Consider the following 27,997-nt stretch of genomic DNA (forward strand, 5'->3'; position numbering starts at 1 on the left):
CTGCTCTTCTTATTTTTGTCCAGAAGGTGCTGTAGCGATTGATTTTGCTATTGCTCGTTATTCACGAGGTCTCTTTAACCTACCGCATCAAAAGCTGCTTTTCCTTTACAATACATTTGTCAAGATGAGAGATCAACAGAGTCCTTTTAGATTCTAACGTTTTCTTCTGTCAGTCTCGCACACCAAAAGTCGATCTCCGAGTTGTTTTAATCAACACAGAGATGGAACATTACAATGCAGCTGCTTCCTTTAACTGATTGTCCACAGCTCAACTCGATGCTTTAAAAATTATGAGAGATTAGCATTTCGTAACATGGGATTTGGCTCTAACATGCCTGCTTATAACTCGCACACCGACAAGACACAGTATATTGTTTATTCTCTAGTTTCCTGCACTAAAACAATCATTCTTATGTAAATAATCTATTGTGCTGCACTGGTAAGTCAAAAATACTGCATTGAAAGAAATACACATAAAATAAGATATAAAAATGTAAAATGTTTAATCGTCGTTGCTGTTTCCTTCATCTTGATTTAGCAAGACATCTGCTTGTTGGGCGTAAACTGCTTTATTCCAGGATACAGAATGTGTGGGTTGTGTCAGAACTCTTGGACACAGACTGGTGTGTGAAGGAGTTGTTACCAGACTTATTCTTATCCGACGAAAACCTCTGTGCCCAGACTTTTTAACACTGTCTGAAAATACCAAAAGATGTATGATGAACCAGTCCGCATCATGGGATCTAAATAACTCTGTGATGTGCTGAAAGCTCCCTAAGAGGCTGCTGGGAGGATGTTTATTTGCGTTGCTCGTTAGATTGAAGCATTTCACCAGCAAACAGTTTTTCGCAGGCTGTTCATTGCAATGTGCCATTGTTAGACCAGCTCTACCCTTGAGAGCTTCTGCCATCTGTTGGACAGGAAAGGAACAACAGCAGCTCCGGCCTCACAGATGTAGGCGCATTTGATAAACGTCTGTGGCTCGAGGCTTCTGCTGCTGCTGCAGTTAAACTGCTGGCACTGCAGCGCCGCTGTTTTATGGTGATGGCTGAGCCGGCTTTCAGCTGCTATGGATCAGTCGCTGTTGTGTGTCCATGCAAACATTTTCCCAGTCATTGTAAGATGTGTCATTTACTGCTTGTTTACGTCTGTGGTGATCGTCTCCTGATTGAAAGGCTCCCCTCCTTTGTTCAGCCGGGATCATGCGGTGTTCCTGTGATTGCCGACTGAGTCCTGAGTGATACCTGATGATACAGTGATAGATTGTTCCTTGGCAATTCCACAGAGTGGCTGACGGAGAGGGAAGACTATAAGGAGCTCTTCATTACGCTCGAGGCTCCAGCCTGTGTGACAGTTCAAACAGAGTCTGCTGATTGTCGATGATATGAAGGTAGTCAATGTGGGCTCGCACCTCTGAGTTGCTCTTCTGGGTGATTCCATTTCCTAGAAGAAATATACCAGTATTTTAGTTCCAGTGTGACAACAGTACCCACGGTAACTCACTTTTGTAAAATCTCAGTATGGGTTCAAGTGAGGCATGATGAAAAATCCTGGTGTGTTTGCTCATACATAGTCAGTTTGATGTTGTAAAGCAAGATTCTTGCTTGCAGGCTGTTGCTTTATCCTGTAATTGCATTATTCACTTTTGCTCCTATGTAACTGATTATATGTGGAACCCGTCTGTGCTCAGCTGAGAAAGAAAGCCACATGTAAATCTGTACTCTCCATTTATAAACCACCGCCAGACAATCTGTTCTCACAGTTTTGAGGTACATGCCCACAGTCACCGCACCGTAGACTCCAAATCCATAATCAAATGCCCCAAAAATCTGTTCAAAACCAGAAAGTTTTCATCTTTTGCTTCTTTTCTCATCTATTTTACTTAAGATTGTTTTAATAATCAGTGGTACCAGGAGACGTGTTGAACAAGAATATACTGGAATTTGATATTTTACTGTTAAGTATCTGTCATTCTTTGAATCTTTTTTTCTTTTAATTGTATGTCTTGCCTCTGTCCTTTCATTCTTTCCGAAAGCATTTTGCTTGAAAACGGGCTTTAAAATAAAGCTGCACTGACTGATTGAATTTAAACTGGAATAGGAACTCCTCATGTCACCATGCAAGAGTCGCAAAAGCAGTGGCACAGATTGCAAATCCGTGAGCACAGACTGCAAATAAAGAGGGCACATAAATGGCTCTATTTTCTTTCTCAGATGACTCTCAGTTGGTTCCATAATCACAAGTCATAGTAGTAACAGAAGCATGAAATAAAAACTTGAAAGCACTGGTTGTTTCACATCATAGCACAAGTCACGAATGACCTAAACACTGACCCATGTGATCTTTCTGACACTGACGAATGAGCCGCGCCATGTCCGCTATCATGTGCTGGAAATAAAGGACATTCATTAAACATTTCAAATTCAGCACTTCTGCATTGTATATGTTTTCTGTGCTGTAACATGCGGTGCTACAAAAAAACCCACACAACCTTACCAGCTTTTCAAAATTGACCAGGTTATCATGAAACGTCTTGTTGCCTTCGTGAATGAAGGTAATATCTGAAACACAAACATTTGCTTTGTATTCAACAACAGGCATTTGAGGTAAAACATCAGTTTGTTTTGAGAAATAAAGTTTCTCTCCAGTGAGAGTTGGATTAGTTTCTGTGTACTGAATAAGCAGAATATGAAGCACACCTTTCAGAAGCAGAGGAAGAAAGGGAATCTTTGGAGCCTTCATCTTTTTGAAGGAGTCCCTGTAGGCCTTGTGGTTCAGCGTGGGATCCTGTGAAGACGTTTTGAAAATGAGTATTATCCTTTGGGGGGGGGGACTGTGTGTGCCTGTGCATGCAGGCTTTGTTAGAGCTGTGGCAGGATTAGACACTAATAATCATGTAAAGCCCCTGATGTTTTGACAAGCTTTTTAGCAATGAAAGGCATCTGATTGTTTTAGCCACACATACGTACAGTTCGTATTCCTTGTTACATTGTCCGTTAATGTCAACGCTCGGCATTGAGAATACTTACTGTGACTGTCTCCAGCTCCGAAAACAGCTTTCGGAATTTTCCAGGAATTTTCTGCAGGGATATTAACATGAATTTTAATTTCCAGGTAGTTCAGCTGCAGACAATAAAGTAGAAAACAAAAAAAAAAGGACACCAACCTCCCATGTCTGATTCAGGCGGCTAATGGCTGCAGCATTCAAGCCCATAATGATGGCAAAGAAACAGTTGAGGTTCCTTTGTGCTTTACAGCTGTAAAAGATCAATAGAGTTACTTCCAGTTCTACTCAGCAGCATGAAAGAAGATACATTTTACTCTCGTGCCACTAGGGGGAGCAGCATTCTCATGCAAATTTACCCCTCTTACACTTCAGCCGTTCGAGAGGCCAGTGCTTACACAGTATGATTACAATCTATGCATTTCTCTTCACAATGGGATGTGAATAAAGCTACTGACTGGGCAGCAATCTTGATGAACTTCTTGATGAGCTGGACCCTTTTGCAGAGTGTTGGGCACAGTAGCACCTCAGTCATCACCCACAGCTGGACTTCATTGCAGCGCTGCAGCAGCAGCTCTAAAGCCATCGTGTGCCTATTGCAGGCATGGCGGTTGAAGGTGAAGTAGACCAGTTCTTGCTGTAAAAGAATAATATATACTGAGGAGATGAGCAGAGCAGCCTCGTATCCTTGGGGACACACAGAAAGACGTCGAGATGCAAGTATTTTTGCGTAAGTATTGAAGTCGTGAGGCGTACCTCGTGCATGGACTCAAAAATTGTCCAGTCAAAGTCTGTGAGGGCAACAGCAACATCCCATGTGTTCAAACTCAGCAAGCGAGCCGTCCTCTGTTGCAGCTCTGAGTTGTTTGTGAGCGGGTTCTGAAAAGGGAAAACAGTGTCAGTGCTTTCCATACATTCAGCTTCTATTTCAGCATTATCAATCAATCAATCAATCAGTCAACATTTATTTATATAGCATCTTACAACAACAAGTGCTTCACAATTCCAAAAGCAGATCACATATAACACAAGGCAATAACAAAAAGGTGAGCCACAGCTTCAGTGAAAAGCTAGTCCAAATAAATCTGTTTTTAATTTGGCTTTGAACATTATATCTTAAAGACAAACTTAAACAAAAAGCAACTGCCCTGACAATTGCTGTTTATGTTTGTACATTTGTCTGTTTGCTAGCAAAAACTACAAAGTCAATTGATTAAATCAGTAGAAGCAGAAGCAAAGGAAGCACCAAAACTTAGATGTGGATTTAGAATAATTTGATTAAAATTGTGAAAGACATCATTGGCCTTTGTGGAGAATGCACTTTCTGAGCGTTACTTTCTGGGACATGTGACTTTTAAGCCTGTTTCAGGTGACTGTGGTCATGAAACACATTACAGCGTCGTTCCTACCAGGACTTCACCGAGGTCCTTCCTGCATATGTGCAGCCTCCCCACAGACCGTAAAGAATTGGAGAAAACTCTGTCCTGAGGTTGCAGAAGGAGTCTTCCTGCAGGGGGGACAACATATCACAAATAGCAGAATACCATTAAAGATCTGTCCAGAAGCATGTGAGCAGCTATCACTGGTTAGAGGTAAGACTCTCTGCCAGGCTGCTCTGAAAAAGCCAGTCACTTCAGTCCCTGATAACAGAGACTGACTTCTTATTACCGAACGGTAACAACAAACAACATTACTAAAGTTTGAACTGGGACTTTAGTAATGTTGATTATAATTCCCATATTAACTCAATAACCCACTCAATACAGGATTAAATGCAATGTAATGTATGATGACAAAAACACTGTGATGAGTTTTTCATTGGAAATACAGTATTTACTCTCAGCAACCATAAGAGCTGCACTGTATGAAAGTATCAACCTGAAAAACAATGTTGTCACGCACGTGTTTCTACATATTCTTCACATCATAAGACACAAGCAAAGGCCTTGGCTAAATGGTAATTTCTGGTATGTCAGAATGATGTTTACCTCCAGGATAAGTGATGGCCACGAGAACCAGTTCCCCGGGAGGGACGTCCATTCTTTCCGCCACTGCCTGCAACAGCTCCTGGACCACTACCTCAGAATGGACCCTCATGCTTAGGTAAGAGTCCATGGTGACATAAATATGACACAGCACTGGGAAGTAGAAAAATATTGTTTCAATAAGCTGTACTATCAAATGCACCGCCAGCATTTAGTAAAGTATTTACCACAACCCAACCCATCTAGCAACCCAGTGGCTTCTGCAGGCCTCAAGAGTGTTGTGATTTTAACCGCTAATCGAACTATTTGTTTGTAATGGAAGGTAGAGCTCACGCTGTTTCTTTTTATCCAGATACACACAATTATTTATTCTTTTGTGGTTTCTCTTGGACTCCAAGTGGAGTGTGATGTTGAAAGTTGTGGAGCTTTTTGAAGAACTGTATATTTGAGCTTTCATCGTGAACTTGTAAGATGAAACATACATTCTTCATACCCTGATTATACTTGGATGAGCGGTCCTCATATTTTCTAAAAATGTTGTGAAACACTAAACTCAGGATTCAGTCTCCGCTGCGCCACTTGTTAAACTGATTCCAGCATGGCAAAAATGAGTTTATAGGTCACAACCTGAACCAGGAATCTGGAATTCCGCATATCTCTTTAATTCCCAGACCCTCCATTGTTTTACAGTTTAGACTAAATGTCTCCTTTACATGGGAAACAATGTATGATGGGAGGAGTGTGTGAAAAAAGGCCACATTTTATGACCTACCTTCCTTGGTCTCCCTCTGTGTCCTACTGGAGTACTGCCCGTTCTCTCTCAAGCTCAACTGGTGGAAAAGAACTTTGCTCTAAAAGAAAGGAAGTGAGTGGATAATGACACACATTCATTCTGCCTGAGAACATGAAGAATTTCAGTTTGGACCACAGAACAATGACTTTAGCAGGAAATGTGAGTACAGTGGCTTTGACACCAGCTCACTTTGATAAAGTCAGGCTTAATGTTGAAAAGAATGTGCAAGTATATTTCTCTTACCTTTCTGTTAGGTGAATAATCATCCACTGTGCTGCAAAAGAAAAAAAAACACATAAAAAGAGTCACTGATCTGTTAATGACATTCACACTGCACACAGGGGGCATCTGATTGCTCGACTGGTTCCTGTGAAGCGCTCGTGGCATTCATCCATTTTAAGTAAGATTCTAAATTGTAAAGAGCAGCGAAGCTCGATTAATAGGCCACTGCCAACAATGTAGAGAAGAACTGAACACCTGTTCATCTCTTCAGAATAAAAATATACATTTTTGCAATGTTGCATTTTTGCCAATGACCAGTATTTTTTTCCAACTCATTTGGACTAATCTTGAAGGTCATCAGTGCTCTTCTAATAGAGGAATTGACCAATTACAATTCATATTCAACATATTCCGCCCACCCAAATTTCAGTCAGTAGAATAAAAAAATCTAAACAACTTAAATTTACATTTAAAACACGTTTCATTCGACTTTCTATGACATTTTTCTACAAATTGTAAAATCTAATTCTAAACGAATCTGTGTACATATGTGTAAACTTTTTTCAAATGATCATTTTACTCCAATAATCCATGATTACAAAGCAAAAAACATGCACTGATCAGGCACCCAGACCCAACATGCAGCTTTTTTTGTTGGACAGCCATAACTACGATACTTCAAATTAGGCTTTGTAATTCATCTATTTCAATGCAAATTGTGTATTGATATTAATAAGAAAAGAATAGTTCAAATTAGAATGATATTATTAAATTATTTACATTTTATAGAAACAAATGATAAAAAATCTTTACATTTACCATTTTATCTATTTCCCTTATTTCTACATATATTTCTTCATTATTTCTTTAATTATTTCTATATTGTTCATTTTTTTGCACTCATTGCACTTCATTCTTTTTTGTGGACTCCTTTCATTCCATAATCATAGTTGGTTTCCACCAGGTATGACTCTGGTACACTTGTGAGCATGTTTACTCTTTGAATAACAACCTAAATGACATGAGGGCTCAGTCTTGCTTCCACAGGCACATAGCAGCAAGTGACATCGTCTGCCTCTTGAGATGCAGCTCTCCCCTGCAGTGTCATATTATGCAATTCAGCCAGGCGATACATTCCTGGACGTTGTACTATCCCACTCTATACCATCACCACTTAGCCAAATATTATGTCACATATCCAACCAGAGGCAAATACATTCTAAACCACTGCCTCGATGCAAGTTATGAGATGCTGGTCTGCTCAAACAGATGCCATGTTTAAGGATGTGAAGAAAAACGTCAGTTGGGACGTGGTCCATGTGAGCTCCATGATACATACAACACTGATAAAATGTATAGAAAAGATTATATAATTCTGATTCACTTTTAATTGTCTGCAAACTGAAGGAATCTTGTGCTTTTGTCAAATGTCCGTACGTGTAACTGTGCTGATGCTGCTGTCTTAGCCAGCAGCCACAAACAGTTCATTCTGTTGATCATTACTGCAGATGTAGAGTGTACATATCCTATCCATGTCCATGTGGCATGTTACTGAAGAAACCATGAATAATTATTAGCATACTGATTCAAGCAGTGTCCGAGATGCTTCAGTAACTGTTCAGCCCTACGCTCTATTCAGCTCACAATAGAGTGAACGCTACATGATCTACCACCACACCACAACAATGGAGATCCTTGCAGAAGAAGAGTGGTCTCTGAAGGGGAGTTAGCGGAGACTGATGACATCAGAGTCACTGATGTCACAAAGAAACTGTGACATCGGGAAGCAGCATCATTCTCAGAACCATTGGGGACTGACTCCTCCCTCTTGCCTTTAATGCATCACAGATGTTTGACGATGGATTTCAAGTTAACAGACACTTGCCAGAACAGTTGATAATTTACTTTGTAAAAGACAGAAGACTCTTCAACAAGAAGACTTAACACCAGCTAGTCAGCGGATTTACAAATATTCAGATCAGATCAATTTGATACTCTCAGGACAATGGAAACCGACGTAGAAAGTAGACAAATTCTTATTCAGTTAATAGTTACAAAGCTAGTTCATGTAACTTTGCGTGAAGCCAAAATAGCTTTGTCGCCAGTCCATGAAATGAATGTAATAGATAAGCTTTTGAGTAAAATTTGGCCACAAGTCCAGAACTTTGATGTCGAATTGAATCAGAATATTATAAACAATGTGGAGGCAAGTTTATTCAGGAATCTTATCAAGATGTTGGGCTCTGTCGACAATTTGCTTCTCGCGTTAATGTCAGACAAACCTGTGGATAGGGTAATCACCGAATACTTCAAGACTTTTCTCAACATGTCACCACTGGAAAGATACAGGGACAGAGTATGTCATGGCATATCAAAGAATTGGCGCTGGGGAGTTGTGGGTGCATGTGCTGCTGCTCTTTGGTATAACATGAGTTACCTGGAAGTTCGAGTAAACTTTTAACCTTATTAGGACCGAAAAGAAAACATAATCCAGAGTGAAATAAAACAAAAGAATGAAACAAAAAGAAAAAAAGACTAACCCAATATGGATGGGTTGGGAAACAATATGGATGTGCTCTTCTTAAAAGAAGATGCACTTTTTTTCAGGAAGAATTGCCTTCTTCCAGAGGAAGAGGACAATTTCTTTCAGCAGCCAAATGCCAAAACAAGAAATTTGTAGCGGATTTACAAATATTCAGATCGGATCAATTTGATACTCTCAGGACAATGGAAACCGACGTAGAAAGTAGACAAATTCTTATTCAGTTAATAGTTACAAAGCTAGTTCATGTAACTTTGCGTGAAGCCAAAATAGCTTTGTCGCCAGTCCATGAAATGAATGTAATAGATAAGCTTTTGAGTAAGATTTGGCCACAAGTCCAGAACTTTAATGTTGAATTTAATCAGAATATTATGAACAATGTGGAGGCAAGTTTATTCAGGAATCTTATCAAGATGTTGGGCTCTGTCGACAATTTGCTTCTCGCGTTAATGTCAGACAAACCTGTGGATAGGGTAATCACCGAATACTTCAAGACTTTTCTCAACATGTCACCACTGGAAAGATACAGGGACAGAGTATGTCATGGCATATCAAAGAATTGGCGCTGGGGAGTTGTGGGTGCATGTGCTGCTGCTCTTTGGTATAACATGAGTTACCTGGAAGTTCGAGTAAACTTTTAACCTTATTAGGACCGAAAAGAAAACATAATCCAGAGTGAAATAAAACAAAAGAATGAAACAAAAAGAAAAAAAGACTAACCCAATATGGATGGGTTGGGAAACAATATGGATGTGCTCTTTTTAAAAGAAGATGCACTTTTTTTCAGGAAGAATTTCAGGAAGAATTGGGGTGGCTCAGGAGGAAGAGCAGTCGCCCACCAATCGGAAGGTCGGTGGTTTGACTCTGGCTTCCCCAGGATACATGTCGAAGCGTCCTTGGGCAAGACACTGAACCCCCACGTTGCCTCCCAGTGTATGAATGTGTGTTTTTATGAATGATTAGGGAAAAAAAGCACGTAGTTAAGAATCTTAAGACGTGCTGTATGAATGTGTGTGAGTGGGGTGAATGCGGCATGTAGTGAAGCGCTTTGATTGGTCAGTTAGACTAGAAAAGCGCTATACAAGTACAAGTCTGTTTACCATTCTTCCAGAGGAAGAGGACAATTTCTTTCAGGAGCCAAATGCCAAAACAAGAAATTTGTAATTAAAAATTTGACTCTGTTAAGAGGCTTCTTCAATTTGAAAGCAATCTTTTTTTCCCCACTGATGTCAAGTTGCCTTTGCCACATTGGGGAGATGGGTTAAGTCAAGTTAAGTCTGAGCTCTGTTAAATTTTAAGTACATCCTCATAAAGGTCTTGTAAATATGAACATAAACAATGTAAATTAATTTAGTTGCATCTTATTGTTGTTTTTATATTTCTTTATCCAATAATACTATGCTTAATACCATTATATCTTGGCCTGATGTCAAAATTGTCAAAAACCTGTGTTGTACACAACAGATTGAATATCTCATGAAAGCTACATGCTGGAGCCTGTTACAGAGACCAAATTTAACAATCTCTTGTGTGTGTCAGGCAGTGACGTGCACAGGGGGGGTTGCCCCCCTTTGTGGCCCAATTGTTGAAAAAAGCATGCTAAAGTGCACTCTTGGGAGCCAAAACGTGTGCTAAACTGCCCTCAAGTGCCCTCTTGGGAGCCAAAAAGCGTGCTAAATTGCCCTCTTGGGAGCCAAAATGCAGGCTAAAGTGCCCCCTTGGGAGCCAAAACGTGTGCTAAACTGCCCTCAAGTGTCCTATCGGGAGCCAAAATGCGTGCTAAAGTGCCCTCCACAGTGGTGAGGATGCACTATATATGCTCTTTTTTCTTTCCGTCCCTGCCCTTCCAAAAGTCTGTGCACGCCACTGGTGTCAGGACATAAATTATGAGTTGCTGAGCCTTAAAAGGGAAACCTCTTCCAAAACAGATGATCACAGTTAGTTCAATCAGTTCAAGGTGTCTTTACCCTGACTAAAGTGTGGGTAGTTAACAATAACATGCATCAATAGAGCTTAGATGATTCACCATTAGGTGAATACAGAACAGCAGGTCCATTTTTAAACCAGCAGGGCTAGAAATGTGAATGCATTCAATGCAGACCATTATGTTTATCTTTGAAAAGATTAATGGATAAAACTGTAAACAAGTTAAGTCTATTAGGCAACATTTTACTCACTTACCCAACTTTCCTAACACTGGAAGGTAACAATTCTACTGAATATAAGCTACATGCAATTTTGAACAAATGTATCCATCTGTAACTTTAGCTCTCCAATGGGGCATACTTTAGGGACTCCTGGATAAGGAGTCATAACACCTTTGTGAAATGCAATGTGGCATGTGAGAGAAGTAGAATTTGCAAAGAGGGTTCTAGAATTTGATGTGATCTAACAACTATATGATGGAACCCTCTGGGTGTGTTCCGATTGCCCGACAGTTCCATAAAGGGAACTGAACATAGCACTCTGTTGTGTTAAGTATGGTTCCAAACTGTAGGGAGAAGTCAAAAGGGAGACATTTACTTTGCAATATATCATACATCTTGAGGGCAGTGCTCAAGATACAGAGGAGTTAAATCATGGAATACTCATTTAAACTCAATAGACTTTTACTCTTATTTTATTTAATTATTTGTTTTTTTCTCGGATTGATTGAATCACCACTAGACTGTTCCATTCAATTTAATAATACTTTATTAACCACCAAAGGGAAATGATTGCTAACATTTGACCACATCACCTAGTAGGAGTCTTAAATATCTGTGCACACGAATCCATTCCTCCTCTAGTAGGAACTTAGACGCATATAAACAATGTGCAGTGCAGTCTTATAACTGCAAAGTGTGATACTGATACCAGAGGTAGAGGCTACCCGGTACTGGAGGATGCTGTGTGATCTTTAGATTGAGAGCTCCTACTAAAGCTTGTGTTCACAAATAGGGAAAGCAAACCATCCTTCCCAAAAAATTCTGCCAGTGTCACACTTTAAATATACAATTAAGACTGTGTTACATTCTGTTGTCCATACTGTCAAGTTTTTCTCAGAGAAAGGACAAATTCATATGTAAAGTGTTGCATTCCAATTTCTCAACAGTTCCATGTGAGGTGAACTGATCATAGTATTCATAAGTATAGTATGTGGGAACTTAATCCCACACATAGCCTATAATTACTGTGATGGGTGTGTATATATCATATACTATAAGCTCCACTGCTGTGTTCAGTTCATGACTGAGTAAAACCATTGAGCCTCAACAACAGAACCCTAACACAAACCCTACTAAAATAAATGGCATCATGAGAAAAACAAGCTACATTAGGATCCTAAAAAGAAACCTCTGGCACTTGGCTGAATTTGTCCTTGACATTTGTCCCTGTGCAGAACTGGGCCTTTCTACAGAGGAGGAGTCAGTAATGTGTCAGTGATGACTGATGACATCACACTCTCTGATATTACTGAGAGAGATTGTGACATCAGAAGGCAACATCATAGTCAGAACTATTGGGGACTGACTCCTCCCCCCTGCCTTTTATGCATTAACAGACACATGCCTGGACAGTCAGGAACTTACTGAGTTAGACTCAGGGAGCATTCTCAACAACAGGAAGATTAAACTCCAGTTAGTTAGTGGATTTAAAAACATTTAATCAATCCAACATAATCTGATAGTGTCAAGACAATGGAGACTGACCAAGAAAGTAGACAAATTCTTATTAATTTAATAGTTACAAAGCTAGTTCATGTTACGCTGCATGAAGCTAAAATAGCTATGTCCCCAATTCATGAAGCTAAGGTAATAGATGGACTTTTTAATAATATTTGGCAACACATCCAGAACATTAATGTTGAATTTCGTCTGGATATCGTACACGATGTGAAAGTAAGTTTGTTCAAGAATCTGACCAAGAAGTTTCCCAATATCAACAAATTACTTTTTGCGTTAATGTCAGAAAAACCCATAGATTGGAGAATCATTGAAGCATTTAAGGCTTTTCTCAAAATGTCAACTCTTGATAGATACATGGACAGAGTGAGCAACAGTGTATCAAAGAACTGGCACTGGGCACTGTTGGCCACATTTTTTCTGTGTAATCTAGAGGTACGGATGGAGGGTGGGGATTACGGTCCAGTCGCAGAATATTGCTAACATATTAGGAGTGAAAAGAAAGCCTAACATAAACATAAACCTAATCTGATGACTAAATTTAAAGAAAACCTAAAATACAAGATAATGCTTTAACATTATGACGTTCCTAAGAGGAAGATATTCTTTTTCACAGGAAGATTTGTCTTTTTCCTGAGGAATAGGAGATGTCCATCTGGGAGTCATACTGTATGCTGAATAGCAATTTGTAATTATACATTTCAAGTCTGTTCAGAGGTTTCTCCCTGTTTGAAAGTGATCCTCCCTCCCTCTGATGTAAAGCTGCTTTTGCCACAGTGGAGGAGGGGGGGATTCCTTTCAGTATTTGGGCATTTAAAAAGAAATAAATACATTGGAATTAAAGAGGGTCATAATTCTGGGAGGTGCAATGTCACATGTGAGAGAGCTGGAAATTGCAAAGAGAGTTCTAGAATTTGGTGTGATCTAACAATTTAACGTTGGAACCCCCTGGATGCTTTCTGATTGCCCGAATGTTCACCATGAAGACAACTGAACATAGCATTCTGCCATGTTAAGTATGGTTCCAAACTGTAGGGAGCAGAGCAGCTCAATTTTAAGGGAACTGTTTACTGTGAAGGGCAGAACTAAACACCAGTCCATCACGTAGAAGTATGTATGGTCTTGTAATTTTGCTGATATCCAAAATGCCGACATTTTACCTGTATGTTTGAACAATACAGATGTAAGATCATGAAACCTCCTCGGTTGAAGAATCAACAAATTATTGTTTCTACTCTTATCACAGGGAGTCACAGATTTGAAAAAAAAAAATACAAATAAAAAACATTAACTTACATTGAGTGCGAGCAATATTGATCTTTATATACATTTCTTAAGTAAAACTTCAAATTTATATGGTTTTTAACAACCTTGGATGATCCTTTCCTAGAATTATTCATAGAATTAGCATAAACCCGGACAAATTGAACATGATTTGCATGTCAGTGTTGACTTTTGTCCAAAGCTCACTTTTTTCTTAAGTTAAGTGCAAGAGTCACACTTTGTGAGAAAAGGAGGAAACACAGCTATATGAACTTTTCTGGTAAGTTGTGATTGCCTAAGAGTTAAATATGAAGGGAACAGAACATGGTTTTCTACCATTTGCATGTACTTTCACATTGACACATTTCACACTCTGAGTCTATAATCAGAGTAAAAGTACACATATATACTATAAACTCTTCCGCTGTGTTCAGTCCATTACTGAAGCTCAGTGTCAAGGAGAGATTAGAGCGCTTAGTAGATTTTAGATGTTCCAATGTGATCCCTGCATTTAATCACCCCTTTTTCATCAGTTAGTCCTGCCTAGCATGATGGATGGCCCAGTGTCCATTATCAACCCTCAGCTTTTACTGGGCTCTGCATCACAATAGGCATGTTGGCACATAGCCTGCCCTAGGGGATCCCCTCTCAGAAGCCAGCAGCATCCCTCCGTTAGTGAAAAACCTGATTCCCTCTGTCATTTCAAAACAGAGTGAGCCACCTAACTCACACTTTTCCTCCTCAAGAAAAGAGCTGCACAAGAAATACCACATGATGATACAGTGCAAGTAAACAAAGAGACTAATGTTCTTACTGGGAGATGTCACAATCATATGACTTGAGCCTTTTTTACACAAAGACCAGATGGAGGCTGATGGGAGGCCTCTGTCTATTAAAAGTGACACCTTTTCACTTGGTAGCAGATTTTCACAGAGCAGTCAACCTTGTCCTCCTCCTGGGTGGGACAGATTGTGAAATGCTCATAAATACAAGAGTGTGTCAGTTGGTAACACCCACATGCACAGTCCACTGGTGTAAGGGAGTGGGTGTTGTGGATTTCCCTTCTTGGATATAAACACCGATAAGGCAGAGTCAAATAGAAGCAGCAGAGTCGAGCTGCGTTGTGTTATCCACACTGGTTTCTAACGAGTGGTGGGCAGGACCATCCCCAGGGGAGACGCTCACTTTGGAGGGTTAAGGTTGGAAAAGGGTACATGGATATGGCAGTGTGACTCAAAGTTATTTGATCTGTAACATTTTAAAAAAAAGCAACATATTGGCCTTTTTTTTTCTTAAAAAAAGAAAAGGCTAAACTCTGCAATAAAAATAACAGGTTAATAGTGAAATTCTGAGGTATAAAAATACTCATTTATGTGTTTTTATGTGTATGTATTTTTACAATATACCAGTGTGTTTCTTTTGGCTTTTTTTATTTTTGCATAAAAAACTGGCACATAAGCACATGCATGACTGCATATCCTTTAAGTCTGTATATGCATAACTTACGTTTCTATTTGGTGTTTGTACTGTAGCTTGCCATGAATGCCAGTAGAACACAGAACTTCTTTTGACCCCAAGAGTCTGTGTATTTTGAAACTGAGCATCACACTGTGGCACAACACCTCACCCACCCCCCCTCAGAGGGCTTGTGTTTATATCAACCACAAGCTTTAGTCCCTGCAGGATATAGCAGGCACAGATGCTCTTGTACAATAGCCCAGCTACTTGGTTATGCCTCTCTGCGTACAGTCCTTGTTTCTACTACATGTGCTGCACTGTCTCAGGGGCATCTTTGCAGAGCTTAAATATAATTTCTGCTGTGGTCAACCTGCTCCTCTATGGTTCTGGTGCTCATGGCCTGTTCTTGTGCCGTCATGATCAGAGCCACTAATTAGCCCTCCAAGCTGCTGTTTCTACCCGAAGGTAGGATTTCCAAATATCATCCACTTCCTCTCTCTTCTGCTGACATTTATCCCACGGAGAGACTCTCAGTATGGTCAAATGGTTATAAAAATTGCCTCCTATCATCTATTCTTAAGCTCATTTCCTTGACCTTGTTGGAAACTGTCACATGGTTAAGGAGAGATGGTAGGAGATATTCCAATGAGGTGTGATGCAAGTCTGCAGCACTGAAACCAAAGCTGTTTAAAAAGAACTCTACAAAAGTTTAGATACCTTTTATGATGCAATCTTGGAACACCGTCACACAGAGGCTACATCGTATGGTATATCAAATGTTTCTTTTCATGGCTGCAGTTCAGATAATTCTGGATTATATCATTCAGAGAAGCCTTCCTAAACAAAAAAAAAAAGACTATTCCACCAGACCCCTTGACTTTAGTGATTTTTCCCTCTTCCTCCTTATCATCTTCTGTCTTCTGCAGCCTGAGGCAACCTCTTTTCACTTCATCCAAACAGACATCTTTCTGATGTATTCCAGACACTAATCCTCTGTCCCACTTCTTTAAAAAATGAAAGAATATATGTATGTATACACTCTGATACAAAACCTGCCCATTCTATCTTTTAAGACTGTCAGCCATTACTGAGAACTCATCCTAAGATAGTGGTGACTTTGAACCGTAACAAAAATCTGTACACTAACATGTAAAGACAGGAAGGTGAGGATGCTGTTTCTATGTAGATTACAGGTTACATTACATTATATAATGGGCGTAAGTGATGTTTATTAGTCAGGGTTTTAAAATATAGGTTAAACTCGTGTTTTTGCACCATTCACTAACAACAAAGTAAAGCAAAAAATATCAGTCCATGCTCTGTGTGTGTTTTTATTCATGTGATTCTGGTTTCTCACAAAGTAAGTGACGAAAAAAAATCCTGAGAGCTTGTGATTAAGTCTCAAAATTTCTGCATTTCCTTTTCCCAGTTTTGGAGATTCAAGATAAAAAAGCTCGATGACCTTCATATTTCTGAACATAACACCCCAGAGCACAGCAATTACTTTTCAATTTCTGAATGGACTCATTGATAAGAGGCTAAAAAAGACCTTTGCAGAGAAGAAATCTTTCTTTGTACTCGGAGGCTCCCTTCACAGCTCTAACGGTCATCATTCTTAATGGATATTGTACACAACCAGACATGATCAGATTTTCCTTTTTATAGATTTTCAAAGTACAGCACATATTGAATTACTGTATCTGTATTTACATCAACAGTTCGTCATATGGTCACTCACTGTCTGCGATGCAGTTGGTAGAGTTTCTGCAGCTTCCCCACATCCTTCTCCAGGGCTGGGTGCTCACACAGATCATCCAGCACGTAACGATACAAAGACTGGAAGGACATGTCAGCTTTAATTTCGCCCATTTCACTTTACACCCAGTCTCCACCCTTTTCCGCACGAGCTGTACAGTTTGTCCTACCTTCATGAAGAGTTTGACATGCTCGTCCTCTATCAGGAAGTCTTTACAAAGAGACATCCACTGCGACACCAGGTGCAGGAGTTTTTGTTTCCTCTCCAGGGCTTCTTTCCGCTCCTCTTTTCCTCTGTGTCGCTTGGTGCAATAGGTGGAGTTTGGTTAAGGATTAGATATGCTCATATAAAATGCAATATATAGTCCAGCAATAATATAATCAGTAAATGTGTTGATTTAAGGATAAGTGGTAGGAGGTTTTGGATAAAGTAGAGCAGCTCCATGCCGAAGAAGCACTAGTGTTTTTCTATAAAGCATCATTTTTTGGCTGTAAAATTCCCCAAACTGGGCTATAATAGTGAATCTATGTAATATTCCAATGGAAAGACACATGTTCAAGGATATTGCCCCAGCAGAGCTTGACATAAATCACTGGTAGACATGAATACTGGGTAGGTTAGCAGAAAGTCATCCAGAAGCATATCTGCAAAGAGACAAACATTACTGATAATAGACAACAAACAAAAAATGGTACAGGTTTGGGAAATATAACTTCAAAAACAATTCTCGCTCAAAAACTAAACCCTGAAGTAAAAAAGCATAAAACAAGCTTAAATCTGCACAAACGCTGCCTAATTAATTCTGCAGGATGCTGAGGGGCAGGAATGCTACTGACCTCGACAACTGCATGATTAATGTCTGCTGAGCTGCATATACAGCGGGGCTTTTCTTTTAATTCAATGGCCTCAGTTTTTCCTGTTCCACCTTAATAATACAAGGAGAGCTCATTTTTTACAGTCAACTACAACTTAGGAAGCGCTAAGCAGAGACATCTTAGAGGCAAACACAATGTGAGAGACCTCTCCATGGCACATTTCTGTTCTTGGAAGATCTTAAAAAAAAAAGAAAAAGCCTTCAGATCCATTTTGATCAAGCAAGTTCAAACGAGCCTTTAGCTGTATTATCTTCAGTCTAACACATTGGCCACTGCAGGCTGCATCAGTGGAGATAAGCCAGTGATGTTAATGTGTTAGTTGACTCTCTCTGACCTCAGATGAAGTCTATGTTTTCATTGTCACTATCTTGCTTACTGAGAAGCAATCAGAAAATACTTGGTAGTCATTGCGATGTGTTTCGGGGTAGAATTCGTTGTCTAAGTATCTCTTTTTATTATTCATTCCCAAGGTTACACGTAGAAAAGCCATCTATCCATTTTTTTATACCCGCTTAATCCATCGGTCGGGTACGTAGAAAAGCGTTTCTGTAAATGTGATAAATAAAAGCAGGCCAACCAAGACCAGCACTAGCTCCCCTAACGTGAAATGAAGTAATGTTCTGCACTTTTAGTTCATGTCAAGTGTTGACTTCAAAAGATTCTTTCTGATTAAAATGATTAAAATTTGAGCAGTTATTTATCTGAAATAGTTCTGAAAACCAGAAATTGTCATGAAAGAAAAGCAAAAAAAAGAGAGTGTACAATAGAAGACGAGCAGTAACTCCTGGACATAATGTCCGACCGAAAGCTTTACAAATCTTATTAAAACCAACATCCTCTCAATCCTTCTGTAAGTGTGCCTCACACCCAGAATTGCAAATTGTTCACTTTAATTTCACACTGGCTTCCCAAAGCTTTTGTGCACGTTCTGGTCCACAGGACTCCCTGACATCATTATGTTAATCCGTTCAGAGCAGCTGTGGATACATCGCTCACTGCTTATGAGTGGTCACTCACATGCAACATTCATAGAGACATCAGCAAGCCTAAAAACAACAGAAGAAATCACTAACCCACCCACATACTGTACCATTGCACTTTCACACACACATTCACTGTGTACTGCTCACGCACATCGCTGTGTATTCGTGTATTTCCTCCAAGCCATCTTACAGTAACTGGAACACTTTCTCATTAGTAAAAGCTTTACTACTCCCAAGGCTGCACATTGTGCAAGGTTTCTGAAGTTGGTAAAAAAAATAAATGCTTAAATTTAACACTTAAAGTTGTATTTTCAAGTTTTTATTTGTTACACGGCAATAGGGAGGGAGTCGTGGATGCAGGATGGAGCAGGATGGAGGGTCTGTATGTTTAAAAAAAAACAATTTTGTGACTCCACATTTCAGATTCTGTGGATAGCCCTTTGTCCTGGAAGCTTGATTTGAAGCATCAAACATGTGTTAGCTTTCTGTCTCCCATGGTTTTGATTTCATGCACCGAAACCTAAATAGAATTTGCTTCCTTTTCAGAGAAATTGCAGCATTGATTCACTCATCTAACTTGTCACTGTACCGTGAGGTCAATCAATCTGTCATTTTGCATTGATCAGTAAGTCCTTTGAAATAAGCATGTTAATGTGTCACCCTGTTTGCTCATGAACCACCAAGAGCCTTCATCATAGCCTTTTGAAGAGCTTGACTTTAACATTCATTCACATAATGTGGTGTTTTTTCCACTACAAATAAGCATCATCATCTCTCGACATGGTGCTTTGGTGAAATAGCTGGAACATCCTCTCATTAAGATCACAAATGGCCCATTACATGTTTTTCAGAGCTGGCAACAACAATCAATAGCTGCTCTTGAGATTGGGCACAGAAGAGACTGCACCATTGTAAATTTGTGAATGTGAAACGAAATGTTAGCGAATCAAACATCTACAGAGCAGTGGGGAGCCTTTGCTTTTCCTTGAAGTTGCCCATAGTGCTTTCAGAAGAAATCCATCTCTTGGAGGAGAACTGAAAGCTCCTCTGTATTCTTAATGTTGTATGCTGCGTACTTCTGCCATAATGAGGTTAAAATATCTTCCCAACATACAACAATCTGCCACAAAAACGATGTCATGTTGCTGCACAGTTTTTGTTTATCATCCTTGAGAGACAGACCAAAACCAGCAGCCTTTTTAATGTAAAAAAATCTCTTTGATGAGGTTAAAATATCATGCTATTATGCTTTTGCTGAACTGAACCTTCAGGGACATGCACAGCAGTTGCATTGGAGCATACTTAACTTCTGTACTCACACAACTGATGTCAGAAGGAGTCTACTAGACTAGGAGGCTACTAAACATCAACGATCAGTTGCTGTTCAGGACTCCTGAGGTCTCAGGCTCTTTGACCCTTGGATATCACTCAGCATCATGCTCTGCTTTATGGCTCCCTGTGGATGTTTTATGGAAGATCCACTGATAGTGAATAATTCATCTACAGCATACTGCCCTCCTGAGCCCAGAGAACATCAGCCATAACTTCACATTTACTGCCTTTACATAATGATATATAGCAAGTTAGATATGCGGTTTAATATGAAATATACATCTCTGGTGCATGTAGAAATGCACAACCTTGCACTCCTGAGAGGACATTTAGATCTACATTGTTTAGTTCTTCTACAGAATGAACAATGATCTGTGATCTCTGATTAGCCTGCTGTCGTCCTGATGAGGAGTCAGCTGTGAACACCTCCATCTCTCGGGGGAAATCTGCATATTTCCCTCCCTGTTTCCGCCTTCTTCTTGTCTGACTACGCTGCTGCTCTCAGTTGTCCTCTCTCTTCAAGCTATCTCTCCAGCTTCAGCAACAGAGGGTTTCCTCTGCCTTGGCAACAGTGCCACGCTATCATGTACCTGCTGGGATGAGAGGAAATGTGTTGATTTGTCGTTGCTGTGAGGCTGGAGTGCGTGTCACGCAGTCTGTTCCAGCCGCACTCAAAAGATATGAGCAACATTTATCTCTGTCAAAGGTTGTTCTTTCAAAGTAGAGGCTGAAACTCTGGCAATCATAGCACATGATTAGCCCAGTGATAATGCCCACAGGGGGCTGCTGTCCCACCTCATTAATGAGGGAAAGAGGTGGAGAAGGGACTAAGTAAAACAGAAAGTGAAGACAGCTTTGTCACTCTCTCTCTTTTCATCTATTTTTCACAAAAAAACTATATGACCACACAAGCATACCACTTTAACACTACACAAGAGCCGTACAGTATAGCACCTTATAGCACCAAATGTTGGTCTTCAGAATATATAGAAAAGCTTTTTTCATGCTGACAAAGCACCAATGAAGATGAAAAACATGTTTCTTAACATCAAAGAAGAAGGCTGACCTGACTCTTTGCCCTGCGTTGTCCCTCGGTCGTCATCCAGTGTCAGGTCGATCAGCAAGTGCTCCAGGATCTTCTCAGGGGTCCCTGACACCACCACGTACCTGTCAGACACAACAGAGTCAGCAGACGAGTCCTCTTCAATAGAGGAGAGAGATCGGCTGCTGCTCCACTCCTCCTCTCCCTCTGTTCCCTCATCATCTATGTAGCGAAAGTAGGGGACGTCAAAAGTGGGCATTGTCACCGGCTCTGCCCGGCTGGTGCTGTCTATGCTACTTTCCTCTGAGCCTTCCTCGTCCTCCTCGTCCTCCTCCTGCTCCACTAAGGCAGCATGCAGCTGGAGCCTGCCCTCCTCCCGCTGCAGGTTCAGGGGCTGTGGGCGAGATCCCATCCTCGCAGAGTTTCTTTACGCCGGCTATGGTTATTGCTGCATGACACCTTTATACGTCTATCCATCCACCTACAGCTGCAACAGCCCGTGTCCACTGCTGCCTATCCTTCAAGCAAACTATCCTGGTATGTTCACGTCCGGCAAACCTTTTGAATCACTTGAATGGGAAGGATGCCAGCAGGGCTCTGCCTCACAGTCCCATGCTGCTCACTTGTATGTATTTAATGTAGTTATTTATGTGTTGGGAGCTGTGATGTAAGCATGCCTGAGTGAATGTGTGATCCGCAGAGACAGAGAAGCAGAATGATGAGAGAAGGAGTGCTGAGGGAGAGAAACTGAGAGAGGGAGGGAGGGAGGGATATAGAAAGGGAGGGGAGTGGAGAGGTTTACCTCCTGTTCCTTGCCTCTACTCTCCCTCCTCCCCTCGCCGATGCAGTGAGGGCTGGCTGCTCTGACGATGCTCTCTGGAGAACGAGGACATCGTGGCCTCTCTCTCTCAGACACAAGCGGACTGCCTCGTCACTCTGAGGCTGGATAGAGAAAAGGAGGGAGGGAAGGAAAGAGTGTGTCATCACCAAGGAGATTCCCTTGTATTCCACTCCCACTCACACAAACCACCTCTGATTTCCATCATAATACTCTGTCAAACGCAGCACTGTAAATGAAAGAGAATTTCCATATATCATTATTTAATTCTTATCGTAGGAGCCCATTCAGGGATTAACATAAATGAGTCACATATTTAAATTACCGATTCATGCGCAGAGCCAATTAAATTATGTGTGGTGTCTAGAGGCAGTCTATTCCAAGCTGTCATGTAGTTACACTGTGCATACTGACAATGGTTTAATGATTTAGAGTTCAGCTTAGAATTCAAATTGCATCGTCGCTCCTTGTGGGGCTATAAATGATAGATTCATTTCCCATGTTGCCAGTCTCCGTCTTTTGTCACCATGTCACCAAATCACCACCTTCGCAAGAAGAAATGCAAAGACAAACTCAGCGGGATATTCCGAAGAAAAACATGTCTTATGACCCAGCAGAAGTATTCAGTGGTGTATTTCTCTGTTTCTCTGCTTGTATCTTCCATGTTTCTTTATGTTGTTGTGGTTGGAATGATTTTGAGGGACAATATTTGGGAAGTACAGAATACAGCAGTTCACTTTTCTTTGGGCATGCTAGTTAGTTGTACAATATGCACAGGTGCAAGACTTTCTCTATTTGGAATACAGCTATCATTAATACACCTGTGCTCGCCCCATTTTAAGTCTTTTAAGTCTTTGTGATACCAATATTGTGCACTTGTTGTTGTTCATATATTATGCGAGCTTATTGTTGACAGTAAATTTCTGAAAACTTGAGAAACAAAAAATTCAAAATGCAAATGTAAAATTAGTTAAATTTTTTCCTCTTCACATGTACTGTCTCCTCATTAACTATAGGATAACAAAATGTATTTTTCCACTCAAACCTCCCTCTTGACAGCCTGTTTAAAATGTCTATATCTAAACAAAGGGGATTGTTGCAGTTGCTGAAACATAATGATATCTGATAGCAGCTCGAAAATGGAGAGTCTAAATCAGATTTATTGGTCTTAATGAGGGGTTCGCTATATGCACACTCATCCCGCATCAGTTGCCTCGTTAGCCCCTCCTCCAGTCCTCAACCATCAGTCAATGCAACACAAGCCTCTGATCATGCAATTAGCCCGGACAGACCGGCTGGAAGTGGTTGCAGTTTGCTGTCCTAATTGCTTTTTTTGCAAAGACGCATACTGGGTTACTCAGTTAGGCATGACTTCCTGTCACATTAACGCTTACCAGCTTACTTCACCAGCTTACCAACATAAAAAGAAACGGACACACTAAGGTTGTGTAACATATGAGGCATTTACCCAACATGCAAACACTTGCATGGGTTTAATACAATTGTATTCAACGCTAACCACGCATCATTTATTAATATCACAGTCAAAGCGGCATGTCTTCATACTGCATACTGACTACAAACTTCAATATTTGCTGGGAGTCTCCTCTGTGATTAAAAAGCTTAAAGCACCTCTTATGAATTTTGTTTCTGCTAATCCTCGACACATACGCAGACACATGCTTACACACAGAAAATTTGTTCTCGTATATTAAAGACTGCGAAGGGGGGGCAGAGATGGTATCTTCCTATCACAAGACTCTAAAACATGACAAAAATAAAGAAGCAGAGAAAATTCCCAGAAAGGGAAGGCTGTGCTGATTAGCTTCCTGGTTGTTGGGGAAGAAAAGACACAAGGAGTTCTATCTTTATCCACATGTCCAACACATGACGTACACTGTGTGCCTTTAGCTTTGTCAAAGTCATCAAAGTTCACAGTTTGTGTCTAACAAAGCATGACAACAAAGCCTCATTTTTTCAGGCTACACTGTAGATGTCCACACAATGAATTATTGATCCAGCCACGGCTACTCCAGGCTACTGCTCAGGGCGCAATGATATATATGATTACTGGTGTCCTAATACAAAAAAAAAACAGGCCTCTTGATATGATTGTAGTGAGATAGAGCAGCTGGGCACACAGTTCATCCCCTAGCCTTGAGGTAATCTTGACTCACTGTCACTGAAGAAGTCCTCCAAACATAGATAGTGTCAGACCGAGAACAAACATGACTTAAGGCTTATCCACAGTCATGTCTCACCGAATGCTTCACCTTCTCTTTTGGGGTTCAAGACGCATTCCCCTGGCTAGACCAACACTTTCTGTGTGCATGTTGGTCTGGCACGTATGGTATGAGACACTTAAAAGACTTGGAAGGTGTCAGTTCTGACAGAGTGCAGATGTGTCCTAATTCCACTCAAGTAACAGTGTGGATCGTTCAGAATGGCAAGAAAGCACAACACCATTTCAAAAAACACGACAGCTTTTAAAAATGTTCTTTGTATATGTGACTAACTAACATGTGCTTTGGAGGAAGATAGAAAAGGGAAACAGAAAAAAAGCTCCTGCTCACAATGAAGTCTGACTTTCATGTATATGCACTTGGCACATCTAAGCATCACCTAATCAACCAATCAGAGTCCTTCATTAGCAGCTGGTTGACTTCGTTATATTCTTTATGCCAAAACTATAAAAATTGGCCATTTAAATTAAACCCAGTAATTTATAAATGTTTACAAGATAACAATGAATACATCAACGACTATAACCAAAATTAATGGTGCATTTTCTCAAATATTGTGTCGCTGAGTTGTTGTGTTTTCCTGTTTCTTTTAAATTTATTGTGTATTCTGTTCTGTTATTTTGCTAATGCTGAGGTTTGTTGTTGATGTTTCACTTTTGTGTCTTTTAAATTACTGTCGTTTTTTTGTTTTGTATTTTTTGTTCATGTGTTCTTATTTTTTTCTGAAAAGTTTTTTTAATGTTTTCTGAATTGATTTTGTGTTCTTTCTGGTGTTTTCTGAGATATTGTTTTATTCTGAAACATTTGTTTTCTGAAATATTGTGATTTCCATTCAATTTTGTGCTTACCTAAATATTGTGGTGGGGGATTTTTGTGTGTTTTTTCCTTGGGGCCATTGTTATCATCTGTCATAGCGCACTGTAAACCGGACTGTGAGTAAAACATTTGCACATTAGCTTTTCTTTTTTGGCTTTGTCAGACAGACAACAGCAGAATACTACATTAAGATGCAAAAGACAAACCAAATGAAAAGATAAAATATTGCGTAATATTGTGTAAAAAAAACATGGCAGCTTATCATGTGCAGCTACAGCTTTCTGATACCGGTAAAATTAACACAGAAATAGTTGTTTCCAAAGTCAAAACTAACAGACTAGTTTTACAGCTGAGTGAATAATAAATAGCCTCTGAACCATCAAGAAATCTCCATTTTTAGATTAAGAGAAATTGCATAACCATTATGATCCCCCCTGCACCAGAGTCTTTCACACACTGATTTAAGAGGTTTCTAAGCTCCTTGATGTCTGGGCTAGATATTTATATGAGTCACATGACACGCAATATGTGCACTGTAGCATCACTTTAAACCATTTTATGATGGAGAAATGCTGCAAAATAATCTCTCATAATATTAATATTTCCAGATCACATCAAGTATTAACAACAGAGTCAACTTATCCGACCATTATCACCGGAAGTACAAAAGTACGCCACTGATATACTATTTTTTTTTCTTTCTTTCCACGATTGAAACACTTGGCACACACGTGTATACCACTTAAACAACACATTTAGAATAGAATGTTGTATTATGTGTAGCCCTAACATTTGATTACACATATATTGGCGGTGGCTTAGTGCAGGTGCCGGACTGCTACTTAATCTAGCCTTGTTATGGAAGGTCAGTTATCTGACGCACGAGGACCCACCCTGAGCGCAGACAATGTATTGGCATGGTGGTCTGGCCACCTACGTCAACTCTTCCTGCAATTGTTTAATAGTTCAGCAGGCAGTTACAGCTGGCAGGAAGGGAGAAGCTGAGCCCACCACACGGTTAGCCAATCGGATGGCTCGTTGGCGGCTAACTCCCCGATGATGTAATATTTTTTTTAAAAGTGCAGGCGAGAGGGAACAAACAGTGTGTGCACTTGCGTTTTCAACAGTGACAGATGTAAGTAATGGTGGTTTGACATAAACACTCCCTAAAAACTGAACCAAAACATGCTGCCTTACTGCAAGTAAAAGTCGTTCTATTTCTTTATGATCCTGCGTAATGTGTTCATGATGTAAATTTCCAGTCGTGTAAAAAAAAAAAAAAACTTGTTATTCAGGGCAAAGCGAAAAGTCATCTGGTCTACAACAACACATGATATGGCACATATAGAACAACCAAGCCAAAATCCAGAAGCAGTGTATGAACAACTAAGTACACTCCACAGTTCAATAGCTTGTGGAGCAACCTTCAGCAGAAACATCTTGAAGTAATTGTACAGTAATCATTTTCATACATCGTTAGAGGAATTTGTGTTTCATTTAAATCAAACGTGGTGCTACGTATTATCATCAAACATCTCCCTTTTTGGTCTCATCTGTTCCAAGGACATTGTTCCAGAAGTCTTGTGTTGAGATGCAGCTTTGCAAACCTAAATCATTTTGCCATGTTCCTTTTAGAGAACATGCTAACTGATGCCCGTAGAGTAGCTCTTTGGGTTTTTTCAACTTATCTAAGCCTAGCTTTCTCTGACTTTGAGGAGAGCTTGCCCGGAAGTCTACTACTGGAAACTTTACCGCTGCATGGAATGTTTTCAAATTGTAAATAATCGTTTTCAATGCAGAACGATGGACTCCGAATTCTTTAGAAATGGCCTCATAACCCCATCCCAGATTGATGGACAGCAACAATCTCAGATCACTGCTGATGTCTTTCCTCCTTGGCACTATGTTAACAAACACCCGAAAGCTCCAGAGCAGCAAGCTGATAAAACATCTGTTTCTACAGAGGTGCTCACACTTGCAAATGATCATTTAATCAAGTGTATTTTATCATCAGCACATGGCTGTGTCCTTCAAATGGAAGTGAGGTTGTACTTTGCCTTTCCACACACTGCTTCTGCCTTTTGGTTTGGTTTTTGCTCCATGAATAATGTCATGATGTAATATGTCCATGTAGTTGTTCATCTGAGGTTGATTTCAAGCTATTCTAATATCTTGATGATTTATTTTTTTATTATGTCCTGATGCGTAAAAAAAATTTAATTGAAAGAGAACGTTCCTTCATTTTCACGACCATGAGATGAATCATGCGATTCACTTGAAATGAGATGTTGCTATAAAACCACCCATCCATGCATTTTCTATACCCGCTTAATCCAATTCAGGGTTGCCTGGAGCCTATCCCAGCTGTCACTGGATGAGAGGCAGGGTAGGGTACACCCTGGACGGGTCTCCAGTCCATCACAGGGCTGTAATAAAACCTTGTACATACTTTTCTATATGTACATCTATTCTTCAGTAGTCTAAACACTATTTTACACTATAGAGATCAAAGAGATCTCTTGTCTTCTCAAGTTAACTGATGGCAGTACTGATAATCAGATAAACTATATGTTTATGGAATGTACGGAGGCAAATAAAAACAAATTACAAATTAACATCAGTTTGAATGAGCCAACGAATGCTGTTCTTTGAAATTAAAGTGAGTTATTTCACTCGTAAGACTTTTTTTTATAGCGATACATTTGTGTGTTTAGTTATGATTGTGAAAAGTAGGCCTCGTGTATCTCACCTCACTTGTCCTCTCCGGGCCTTTGCTGTGGTTTTGCAGGAATCGACAGCCATCCTTTGCCAGTTTCTGGACCATCTCCAGTCTGGACAGGTCCTCCTTGTCATGCATGATGCACTTGTTCCCTTGCTGCAGCGCAGGGGACACAGAGAACATGTACCTGAGGCCACAATCCCACGACATTGTCAACTAACAAACTGCTGGCTTTCCAGAAGGCAAAATGCCAGGAATCACACTACTATTAGGTAGTGCAATAAGCTCCAAAATGAGTTTATGTGTAGCCTGTCCTTTCTTGTGTCTACAGTCCAGGTGAGTAAGCTTTCTGTCACTGCAGCCCAAGTAGATTCCAGTTGTTGTTCACCCTGTTCAGCTCTGCAACAGAGAGGTAGACACTGAAAAGACCTCATCAGCTGGACTCTAAGTATCTCTGTGGT

At 40.1% G+C, this 27,997-nt stretch overlaps 1 protein-coding gene across 1 annotated transcript; it reads right to left on the bottom strand.

Annotated features, from left to right (window-relative positions):
- Positions 1-27,997, bottom strand: LOC140316562 (rap guanine nucleotide exchange factor 5-like). The gene is made up of 18 exons (XM_072394442.1): positions 27,567-27,997; positions 21,723-21,862; positions 20,945-21,045; positions 17,254-17,332; positions 16,858-17,002; positions 16,671-16,768; positions 6,026-6,056; positions 5,762-5,840; positions 4,993-5,142; positions 4,414-4,511; positions 3,761-3,883; positions 3,463-3,641; positions 3,167-3,257; positions 3,030-3,080; positions 2,700-2,787; positions 2,497-2,561; positions 2,334-2,388; positions 1-1,443 (listed from the first exon to the last, which is right to left on the bottom strand). Exons 1-18 carry the CDS (start codon positions 27,744-27,746, stop codon positions 1,325-1,327), a joined length of 1,872 nt encoding a protein of 623 aa, XP_072250543.1. The 5' UTR covers positions 27,747-27,997; the 3' UTR covers positions 1-1,324.

This window comes from Leuresthes tenuis, unplaced genomic scaffold (genome assembly GCF_036924035.1).
Source record: "Leuresthes tenuis unplaced genomic scaffold, fLeuTen1.0.hap1 SCAF_10, whole genome shotgun sequence".
In the NCBI taxonomy this organism is placed as follows: Eukaryota; Metazoa; Chordata; class Actinopteri; order Atheriniformes; family Atherinopsidae; genus Leuresthes; species Leuresthes tenuis.